The following is a 12,276-nucleotide window of genomic DNA, read 5'->3' on the forward strand; positions in this document are numbered from 1 at the left end:
GGTTCTGGACTCCCCCAACATTGGGAACATGTTTCCTGCCTCTAACGTGTCCAACCCCTTAATAATCTTATACGTTTCGATAAGATCCCCTCTCATCCTTCTAAATTCCAGTGTATACAAGCCTAGTCGCTCCAGTCTTTCAACACACGACAGTCCCGCCATTCCGGGAATTAACCTACGCTGCACGCCCTCAATAGCAATAGCGGCCGCCATTGGTGGAGCGGGAGCACGTGGCCGCTGGCTGGGCGAGGTCACGTGGGGCGCGGGGCGGTGACGTCACCCTTTGTCCCGTATTTGGGAGTGAGGAAGTTGGCAACCCCAGTGACGTTTCAGGTCGAGACCCTTCTTCAAACTAATGAGATCTGTTTAACTTAGCATTGTGTTCAGCACAAATATTGTGGGCACGTTCCTGTGCTGTACTGTTCAAAGTTCCTTGTTATAAAGTCTTGCTTGTCAGCATTACCTCGTATATATGTCTAGTTTACCAAGTACAACTGTTGATTTGCGATACATTGCTGGAGTAACTCAGCAGGTCAGGCAGCATCTCGGGAGAGAAGGAGTGGGTGACGTTTCGGGTCGAGACCCTTCTTCTGACTCTCTGAAGAAGGGTCTCGACCCGAAACGTCACCCATTCCTTCTCTCCCGAGATGCTGCCTGACCTGCTGAGTTACTCCAGCAGTTATCTTCTTATTTACGATACATCTATTTGTTGTGTTGTGGGTTTTAATAGGCTTGTACAGTTGCAGCTAGTAAAAATTACTTTGTTCTAGTCCTGGCGCTTTGGGCAATTAAACACTCTTGACTCTTTTACGTTAGTTTAATTTAGAGATACAGCGTGGAAACAGGCCCTTCGGCCCACCGAGTCCGTGCTGACCAGCGATCCCCGCATATTAATACCAGAAGGGTCTCGACCCGAAACGTCACCCATTGACTAATCTGAGGAAAGGACTCGACCCGAAACATCACCCATTCCTTCTCTCCAGAGATAGACAATAGACAATAGGTGCAGGAGGAGGCCATTCGGCCCTTCGAGCCATCACCGCCATTCAATGTGATCATGGCTGATCATTCTCAATCAGTACCCCGTTCCTGCCTTCTCCCCATACCCCCTGACTCCGCTATCCCTAAGAGCTCCATCTGGCTCTCCCTTGAATGCACTCAGAGAATTGGCCTCCACTGCCTTCTGACGCAGAGAATTCCAGATTTACAACTCTCTGACTGAAAATGTTTTTCCTCATCTCCATTCTAAATGGCCATCCCCTTATTCTTAAACTGCCTGTCCCGCTGAGTTACTCCAGCATTTTGTGTCTAACTTCGGTTTAAACCAGCATCTGCAGTTCCTTCCCACACATTAGCACCATCGACAATTTCCAATTTTACCGAAGCCAATTAACCTACAGACCTGTGCGTCTTTGGAGTGTGGGAGGAAACTGAAGCACCCGGAGAAAACCCACGCAGGTCACGGGGAGAACGTACAAACTCCGTACAGACGGCGCCCATAGTCGGGATCGAACCTGGGTCCCTGGCGCTGTGAGGCAGCAACTCCACCGCCATGCCACCTCTTGAGGTAGCTGTCAGGCGTGAGTCAACCCTATGGCCACAGTTTCATCGCAGGTCGAGGTCAGAACCCACAGCAGAGACCTGAGCACACAACAGGACAGTTGCCCTTCAGGTTCAGCGCATTGCCAGAGGTGCCATTTACAACGGTGTTCAGTGAAGGTCTGCCTGGTTTTCTCTCAAGTCGCCCAAACAAAAACTCCATTGAAGGAGACAAAGTTCTGGAGTAACACAGCAGGTCAGGCAGCATCTGTGGAGAACATGGAGAGGTGACGAATGGGTGGTGCGGTGGCGCAGCGGTAGAGTCGCTGCCTCACAGCGCCAGAGACCCGGGTTCGATCCCGACCACGGGCGCTGTCTGTACAGAGTTTGTTCGTTCTCCACGTGACCACGTGGGTTTTCTCCGGGTGCTCCGGTTTCCTCCCACACTCCAAACACGTGCTGGTTTGTCGGTTAATAGACTTTGATTCAAAATTGTAACTTGTCCCTACTGTGTAGGATGGGTAAATCGGCTTGGGTAAATGTAAAAATTGTCCCCAGTGCGCGTAGGATAGTGTTAGTAGGCGGGGATCGCGGGTCGGCGTGGACTCGGTGGGCCGAAGGGCCTTTTCCCTTGCTGTATCTCTAAAGTCTAAAAAAAGCTGATGGTATTATATGAAAGACACCAGGGAAATACAAACTCTTGCTTTTGATGAATGGAATCTATGAATTAATGATCATATCAATTGTATTGATTTCATTGAATTGTATTGATTTCATTGAATTCTATTGATTTCATTGAATTGTATTGATTTCATTGAATTGTATTGATTTCATTGAATTCTATTGAATTCATTGATTTCATTGATTTCATTGAATTTCATTGAATTGTATTGATTTCATTGAATTTTATTGATTTCACTGATTTCATTGAATTGTTTGGAATTGCAACTTTTGCCATCTATGAATGGAATCCCAAACAAAGACTGTTGGTGCACACCAATGGCCTCAAGCAGATCCGCACCAGAGCTCTGAACCTTCCTCATTACAGAGGGCGGCACGGTGGCACAGCGGTAGAGTTGCTGAACCTCACAGCACCAGAGGCCCCGGTTCGATCCCGACTATGGGTGATGTCTGTACCGACTTTGTACATTCTTCCCATGGGATTTCTCCGGGTGCTCCGGTTTCCTCCCACACTCCCAAGACGTTCAGGTTTGTAGGTCGATTGGCTGTGGATTCCACAGATTCACCTGAAGAAATTCTTTTTCATCTCCTTTTCGAAAGGAATGTCTTTTTATTCTGAGTCTGTGGCCCCTGGTCCAGGACTCTCCCACTAGTGGAAACATCCTCTCCACATCCACTCTATCCACTAATAACTTAACATCTTAACACTAGGATGGCGCAGTGGTAGAGTCGCTGCCTTACAGCGCCTGAGTTGACAAGATGGTGTTCCTATTCTCCAGAGAATGTGGCCCTCTGGTACTAGACTCTCCGACTGGAGATGACATTTGAGGCTTCTTGCATTGAATGTCTTGATTAGCACCCAACACACGAGGACTGGACAAGCCGGGAAGGCCATCCATCCATCTTGGCATTGCCTTGCGTGACGTGAGCCATAATTGATCACACAACAGCTGGGGTAATTGATCACATTGTGAGTGGATAACGAGTCCCAGCTCTGCATGTGGGAAGGGCATCTCGTCAAATTGTGTCCCCTGGAATCGAAAAGAAATGTTGAAAAATACCTTTCAAGCCAGGCCTAATTAATCAGACCTGCGCTCTTATAATCATGCAAAAGATTTGAGTACTGTTTGTTGACCTTTAATATCCAAACAAGTCAATACCAGCCTTCTGATGCACAGCCACACAGAGGTGAATGTTAATGGTCTTCTGTTCATTGTCTGTGGGATGTGCCGAGATTTAGTTCAGTTTAGGATAGTTTGGAGACGCAGTGTGGAAACAGGCCCTTCGGCCCACCGAGTCCGCACCAACCAACGATCCCCTCACACTAACACTATCCTACACACACACACACACACACACACACACACACACACACACACACACACACACACACACACACACACACACACACACACACTAGAGACGCTTTACAATTTTATACCAAGCCGATTGACCTACAAAGCCCGTACGTCTTTGGAGCGTGGGAGGAAACCGAAGATCTCGGAGAAAACCCACGCAGGTCGTGTACAGACGGCGCCCGTAGTCAGGATCGAACCCGGGATTCTGGCGCTGTAAGGCAGCAGCAACTCTACCGCCGCGCCACCGTGCCACCCTAACGTTAAGATGTTAAGTTACTAGTGACCAGATTAAGTCAAGTCAAGTCAAGTCAATTTTATTTGTATAGCACATTTAAAAACAACCCACGTTGACCAAAGTGCTGTACATCTGATTAGGTACTAAGGAAAAAATGAAACATACAGTAGCACACAAACATATCAGCACATACAAAACAGTTCACAGCGCCTCCACAATGAGCCTCAAACGCTAGGGAGTAGAAATAGGTTTTGAGCCTGGACTTAAAGGAGTCGATGGAGGGGGCAGTTCTGATGGGGAGAGGGATGCTGTTCCACAGTCTAGGAGCTGCAACCGCAAAAGCGCGGTCACCCCTGAGCTTAAGCCTAGACCGCGGGATAGTGAGTAGCCCCAAGTCGGCCGACCTGAGGGACCTGGAGTTAGAGAGGTGGGTTAGAAGATTTTTGATGTGGGGGGGGAATGTCCATTTAGGGCTTTATACGTGAATAGGAGGAGCTTGAAGTTGATTCTGTACCGTACAGGGAGCCAGTAGAGAGAGGCCAGAATCGGCGTGATGTGGACATTAAGTCATGTCCTGTCTTAAATTTCTTAATTACAAACACAGGGAAAATGCAAAGGGGGAGAACAAAATCTGCCTGTTATTATCTGAAGGTGGCGGCTATGTTTTTATCAACTGCTTAAGTTGTCCTTTCTTGGTGAACCATTTGTATCGAGGTTCAATCTTGATCTTCACCGCTTCCTGTCCCGACTTAGGACACAAAGTGCTGGAGTAACTCAGCGGATCAGGCAGCATCCCTGGAGAACACGGACAGGCGACATTTCGGATCTGAAGAAGGGTCAGAAACCCGAAACGTCACCTTAACCATGTCCTGGAGAGATGCCGCCTGACCCGCTGAGTTACTCCAGTACTGGGGTGTTTTTTCACCCTCGTTTGATTAGCAGTTACTCCGGGACGTCCCGACGCTAGGAAGGAAGTCCCATTCCTCGTTAGACTGTCAACTCAACAACCTTTCTCTGAGGCAGTGAAGGCAACAGGAATTAGGGCGAGAGCCCCCAGATTTTTGAGAACAAGAGATAACTTGGGAGGTAGAAACCAATAACTGTAGATGCTCATTTATATCAAAGCTAGACACAAAGATAGAAGATGTTCCCCAGCGTGAGATGGTAAACCTCCAACCTAAATTGAATACATTTGGTCCTCAGTGAGTTGAGTATAGGAGCAAAGAGGTCCTTCTGCAGTTGTACAGGGCCCTAGTGAGACCGCACCTGGAGTACTGTGTGCAGTTTTGGTCTCCAAATTTGAGGAAGGATATTCTTGCTATTGAGGGCGTGCAGCGTAGGTCCACTAGGTTAATTCCCGGAATGGCGGGACTGTCATATGTTGAAAGACTGGAGTGACCAGGCTTGTATACACTGGAATTTAGAAGGATGAGAGGAGATCTTATCGAAACATATAAGATTATTAAGGGGTTGGACACGTTAGAGGCAGGAAACATGTTCCCAATGTTGGGGGAGTCCAGAACAAGGGGCCACAGTTTAAGAATAAGGGGTAGGCCATTTAGAACTGAGATGACGAAAAACTTTTTAAGTCAGAGAGTTGTGAATCTGTGGAATTCTCTGCCTCAGAAGGCAGTGGAAGCCAATTTTCTGAATGCATTCAAGAGAGAGCTAGATAGAGCTCTTAAGGATAGTGGAGTCAGGGGGTATGGGGAGAAGGCAGGAACGGGGTACTTATTGAGAATGATCAGCCATGATCACATTGAATGGCGGTGCTGGCTCGAAGGGCCGAATGGCCTCCTCCTGCACCTATTGTCTATTGTCTATTTGGTAGCAAGGGTCATTTTCTGATGTTTCTTCAGAGAATTGATCCTAATACTCTGTCACCAGGCTAAATCCTAATGGGGGAGAGTTGTCCTACCATAGCATCATACAGCATGGAAACAGGCCCTTCTGCCCAACTTTCCCATGCTGACCAAGATGCCCCATCTACGCTAGTCCCACCTGCCCGGAGAAAAATGATGGGTGACGTTTCGGGTCGAGACCCTTCACCAGTCTAGTTTACTTTAGTCTATTGTCAGATGTACTGAGGTACAGTGAAAATCTTTTTTGTTGCGTGCTATCCAGTCAACGGAAAGCCTAGACATGATTACAATCAAGCCTTCCACAGCATAGAGATACAGGACAAAGGGAAGATAGACACAGAGTGCTGGAGTAACTCAGCGGGTCAGGCAGCATCTCTGGAGAGAAGGAATGGGTGACGTTTTGGGTCGAGACCCTTCTTCAGACTGAGGGTCAGGGGAGAGGGAGTCCAGGGACATGGAGGGGGTCAGGTGGTAAAACAACAGATCAACGATCAACAAAGCAAACGATGATAAGGCGATGTAAAATGGTTTATTGTTAGCTGAGGGTAAGGAGGCATACAATCAGTAATATTAATCAGGAGGACAGTTAAAATAGTCGGAGAACTCGGATACTCGGATGTGGGAGGGATGGAGAGAGAGGGAAAGCATGGTTACTTGAAGTTAGAGAAGTCAATGTTCACACAGCTGGGGTGTAAGCTGCCCAAGCGAAATATGAGGTGCTGTTCTTCCAATTTGCGCTGGGCAGTGGAGGAGGCCCAGGACAGAAAGGCCGGTGTGGGAATTGTGAGGGGGAGTTAATAGACAATAGACAATAGGTGCAGGAGGAGGCCATTCGCCCCTTCGAGTCATCACCGCCATTCAATGTGATCATGGCTGATCATTCTCAATCAGTACCCCGTTCCTGCCTTCTCCCCATACCCACTGACTCCGCTATCCTTAAGAGCTCTATCTAGCTCTCTCTTGAATGCATTCAGAGAATTGGCCTCCACTGCCTTCTGAGGCAGAGAATTCCACAGATTTACAACTCTCCGACTGAAAAAGGCCTTGAGCAACCAGTAGATCGCGTAGGTCTAGGCGGGAAGTATCTGTAAACGTGTAGAGGTGGGGTTGGGGTGGTTAGAGCGCGGCGTAGTTGCGAGAGCGGGCGTTGGTGAATGTGGTGCCAATCGAGCGACCATCATTGAGCCTTGTGTGCGCCCTTGTTTTTCTTCCCCCCCCTGCCCAGGTGGAACTGACAGGCAGCAGCGTCTTTGACTACATCCACCCGGGGGACCATGTGGAGGTGGCAGAGCAGCTGGGGCTGAAGCTGTCGAGTAGCCGCGGGCAAAGCACGCAGGCCCCCGCCGAAGATGGAGCCAGCTCCACCTCCTCCTCCTCGCTGGCCGAGACCCCCGAGCCAGGTAAGAGTAAGGACCACCCTGCATGGGGCCACCACCCTCCATTGGGCGACCACCCTCCATCAGGATACCACCCTCCATGTGGAGACCACCCTCCATCTGGAGACCACCCTCCATGGTGGAGACCACCCTCCATCAGGAGACCACCCTCCATGTGGAGACCACCCTCCATCAGGAGACCACCCTCCATCAGGAGACCACCCTCCATGTGGAGACCACCCTCCATCAGGAGACCACTCTCCATGGGAAGCCACCCTCCATCAGGAGACCACCTTGCATACGGCGACTACCCTCCATAATAGAGACCTCGTTCCATGAGGAGACCACCCTATATGGGGAAACCATCCTCCGAAGGAGACCACCCTCCATGGTGGAGACCACCCTCCATGAGGAGACCACACTGCATGGGGAGACTACCCTCCATGAGGAGACCACTCTCCATGGTGGAGACCACTCTCCATGAGGAGACCACTCTCCATGGTGGAGACCACTCTCCATGGGGAGACCATCCTTCACAGGGAGACCACCCTCCATGAGGAGACCACCCTCCATGTGGAGACCACCCTCCATGAGGAGACCACCCTTCATGGTGGAGACCACCCTCCATGAGGAGACCACCCTCCATGGGGGAGACCATCCTCCATGAGGAGACCACCCTCCATGGGGGAGACCATCCTCCATGGTGGAGACCATCCTGCATGGTGAAGACCACCCTCCATGAGGAGACCACCCTCCATGAGGAGACCACCCTTCACGGGGAAACCATCCTCAGGCCCAACGGCCCATCTTTCCCACGCCGCCCAACATGACCCAGCCACACTGGAGGTAGACACAAAGTACTTGAGTAACTCAGCGGGTCAGGCAGCATCTCTGGAGAAAAAGAATGGGCCACGACTCTTCTTCAGACTGAAAGTAGAGGGGAGAGAACTATAGGTGCGCAAAGGCCAGAACAAAGCCGATCCAGCAACAGATGACCAAGAAATCAATGGATATTGATTTATCTATCTTCACGTAACCCCTGCAATCCCTCTCTCTCCATCCCTCCTCACCCAAGTCACACCAGCTTCTCGTTCTCACCTTGTGACAGCCAACAATGGCCTCTCCTTTATCATCGTTACTTTTTTACACATCTTTCATTCGTTTGTTCTATATCTCTCTACATCACTGTCTACACCTCTCATTTCCCTTTCCCGTGACTTTCAGTCGGAGGAAGGGTCTCGACCTGAAACGTCACCCATTCCTTCTCTCCAGAGATGCTGCCTGACCCACTGAGTTACAATAGACAATAGACAATAGGTACAGCAGGAGGCCATTCGGCCCTTCGAGCCAGCACCGTCATTCAATGTGATCATGGCTGATCATTCTCAATCAGTACCCCGTTCCTGCCTTCTCCCCATACCCCCTGACTCCGCTATCCTTAAGAGCTCTATCCAGCTCTCCCTTGAATGCATTCAGAGAATTGGCCTCCACTGCCTTCTGAGGCAGAGAATTCCACAGATTCACAACTCTCTGACTGAAAAAGTTTTTCCTCATCTCAGTTCTAAATGGCCTACCCCTTATTCTTAAACTGTGGCCCCTTGTTCTGGACTCCCCCAACATTGGGAACATGTTTCCTGCCTCTAACGTGTCCAACCCCTTAATAATCTTATACGTTTCGATAAGATCCCCTCTCATCCTTCTAAATTCCAGTGTATACAAGCCTAGTCGCTCCAGTCTTTCAACATATGACAGTCCCGCCATTCCGGGAATTAACCTAGTAAACTTACGCTGCACGCCCTCAATAGCAAGAATATCCTTCCTCAAATTTGGAGACCAAAACTGCACACAGTACTCCAGGTGCGGTCTCACTAGGGCCCTGTACAACTGCAGAAAGACCTCTTTGCTCCTATACTCAACTCCTCTTGTTATGAAGGCCAACATTCCATTGGCTTTCTTCACTGCCTGCTGTACCAGCATTGTGTCGATCTCCCTCCCATTGACTCCATCCACACTTCACGCTGCCTCGGCTAGTGTTGATGGGAATTGCTGTCTTATTTTTGCTAAGGTCTGTGGGTTTTTGGTTGGCCGCGTTTGGAGTATTGTGCGCAGTTCTGGTCATCCCATTACAGGAAGGATATGGAGGCATTGGAAACATAGAAACGTAGAAAATAGATGCAGGAGGAGGCCATTCAGCCCTTCGAGCCAGCACCGCCATTCAATACAATCATGGCTGATCATCCAAAATTAGTACCCCGTTCCTGCTTTTTCCCCACATCCCTTGATTCCGTTATCCCTAAGAGCTAAATCTAACTCTCTCTTGAAAACATCCAGTGAATCGGCCTCCACTGCCTTCTGTGGCAGAGAATTCCACAGATTCACAACTCTCTGAGTGAAAAAGTTTTTCCTCATCTCAGTCCTAAATTCTTGACCCTTATTCTCGAGTAACCCGTATTTTTCTGTGACTCATTCTTTTTCTCCAGAGATCCTGCTATTATTAAGCCTTGTGTGTGCTCTAGTGATCAATTTCCTTCCTGGGATAAAGTTCTATCTTATCATAGAAAATAGGTGCAGGAAGAGGCCATTCGGCCCTTCGAGCCAGCACCGCCATTCATTGTGATCATGGCTGATCATTCACAATCTGTAACCCGTGCCTACCTTCTCCCCATATCCCTTGATTCCACTAGCCCCTAGAGCTCTATCTAACTCTCTCTTAAATCCATCCAGTGAATTGGCCTCCACTGCCCTCTGTGGCAGAGAATTCCACAAATTCACAACTCTCTGGGTGAAAAAGTTCCTTCTCACCTCAGTTTTAAATGGCCTCCGCTTTATTCTAACACTGTGGCCCCTGGTTCTGGACTCGCCCAACTTTGGGAACATTTTTCCTGCATCTAGCTTGTCCAGTCCTTTTATAATTTTATATGTTTCTATAAGATCCCCTCTCATCCTTCTAAACTCCAGTGAATACAAGCCCAGTCTTTCCAATCTTTCCTCATATGACAGTCCCGCCATCCCAGGGATCAATCTCGTGAACCTACGCTGCAATGCCTCAATTACAAGGACGTCCTTCCTCAAATTAGGAGACCAAAACTGTACACATCGTATCGTATCATATGCTGTCTGACCCGCTGATTTACCAAGAGCAGGCGATCGGTCCAGCCCGTGAATGAAAGAGTTAAGTGTGTGATCTTTGTGAAAGCTAATCGTTTCTCTGCAGGCTTTTCTCTCGGGAGTCAGGCAGGGAGACAGGGATGGAGACAGACTTGGGGCAGAGAACATATTCCTCTCCACCGCCATTACTTCAGGCTGATTGTCAGGGGAATTAATTAGTTGGGATTGCAAGGAATGCAGGAGAAAGGGAGAGGTAGCTGCTTCTACTTAATGGAAAAATTACTCTCCGAAGAGTGGAAGGACCGGAATCTCACCCCTCGGTGAAACCAGGGCTCCATATTTCCCACCCAGACTGAAGCCGTCTCACTCGTGCCCCCTCCAACCACATCTACTGTGTCTACTGTGTCCGTTGTTCAAGATGTGGACTCTCATACATCGCCGAGACCAAACGCAGGCTGGGCGATCGTTTCGCCGAACACCTTCGCTCAGCCCGCCTGTACCAACCTGATCTCCCGGTTTGCCAAACACTTTAATTCTCCTTCCCATTCCCACACTGACCTTTCTGCCCTGGGTCTCCTCCATTGTCAGAGTGAGGCCCAACGGAAAATTGCAGGAACAGCTCCTCATATTTCGCTTGGGCAGCTCACAGCCCAGCGGTATCACAAAACGCTGGAGTAACTCAGCGGGTCGGGCAGCATCTCTGGAGTGAAGGAATGGGTGACGTTTCGGGTCAAGACCCTTCTTCAGAGGCACTCCAGCTTTTTGTCAATTTGTACCAGCATCTGCAGTTATTTTCCTACAGCCCAGCGGTATGAATATTGATTTCTCTCACTTCAGGTAGCCCTGGCATTCCCTCTCTCTCCATCCCTCCCCACCCAAGTACAGTACAGATACAGAACTTTATTGTCATTCGGTACAGATACCGAACGAAATTTCAGCAGTCACAGAACACAACAAAAAAGAAAAGTACACAGGACACAGGGCCCCAACACAAACGTCCATCACAGTGACTTCAAACACCCCCTCACTGTGATGGAGGCAACAAAACTTCCACTCTCTTCCCCCCACGCCCACGGACAGACAGCTCGACCCCTACCGAGGCAACCGACACGCACAGCCCCCGCAAGGAGATGGAAGGCCCCGCAGCCGAGCCGCACCGGGCACTGAAACGTCCCGCGGCCGAGCCGGGCGATGGAAGGCCCCGCGGCCACGCCGGGCGCTGAACCGTGCCGCGGCCGAGCCGCAACGAGCGCTGAAATGTCCCTCAGCCGTACCGGTCGATGGAAGGCCCCGCGGGCGATGGAAGGCCTCGCGCCGAGCTGCGCCGCGGGGAAGAGACCTAATAAAAGAAAGGTTTCCCCCACCCCACCCCACCACACCCCGCCCCCACCCCACCCCACCCCCCCCCCCCCCACCCCCCCCCACACATACACAGCCAAAAAAAAAATCAGAAACAAAAACCATCCCAACACCGACACACAAACAAAAAGAAAAGGAAAAAAGACAAACAGACTGCCAGCGACACTGTAGGCCCGGACATTGTGGGCCCGGACATTGTGGGCCCGGACACCGTGTGCCCGGACACCGTGGGCCTGGACACCGTGGGCCCGGACATTGTGGGCCCGGACACCGTGGGCCCGGACACCGTGGGCCCGGACACCGTGGGCCCGGACACCGTGGGCCCGGACATTGTGGGCCCGGACACCGTGGGCCCGGACACCGTGGGCCCGGACACCGTGGGCCCGGACATTGTGGGCCCGGACACCGTGGGCCCGGACACCGTGGGCCCGGACACCGTGGGCCCGGACATTGTGGGCCCGGACATTGTGGGCCCGGACATTGTGGGCCCGGACACCGTGGGCCCAGACACCGTGGGCCCGGACATTGTGGGCCCGGACACCGTGGGCCCGGACACCGTGGGCCCGGACACCGTGGGCCCGGACACCGTGGGCCCGGACACCGTAGTCGCACCAGCTTCTCATTTGCACCCTACAAACATCCAACAATGGCCTGTTTCCTTTATCATTGATACTTTTTTTGCACATCTTTCATTCATTGTTCTTGATCTCTCCACACCATCGTCTATATCTCTCATTTCCCTTATCCCTAACCAGTGT

General features: G+C 50.6%; 1 protein-coding gene across 1 annotated transcript in view; it reads left to right on the plus strand.

Moving 5' to 3' along the window:
• Positions 1–12,276, plus strand: part of LOC144611725 (neuronal PAS domain-containing protein 3-like) — a 56,931-nt gene that overhangs the window by 6,337 nt on the left and 38,318 nt on the right. Inside the window, exon 2 of the mRNA XM_078430958.1 lies at positions 6,901–7,075. Within this exon, the coding sequence (XP_078287084.1) occupies positions 6,901–7,075 (175 nt within the window). The remainder of the gene's footprint in view (positions 1–6,900; positions 7,076–12,276) is intronic.

This window comes from Rhinoraja longicauda, chromosome 41 (genome assembly GCF_053455715.1).
Source record: "Rhinoraja longicauda isolate Sanriku21f chromosome 41, sRhiLon1.1, whole genome shotgun sequence".
Lineage (NCBI taxonomy): Eukaryota > Metazoa > Chordata > Chondrichthyes > Rajiformes > Arhynchobatidae > Rhinoraja > Rhinoraja longicauda.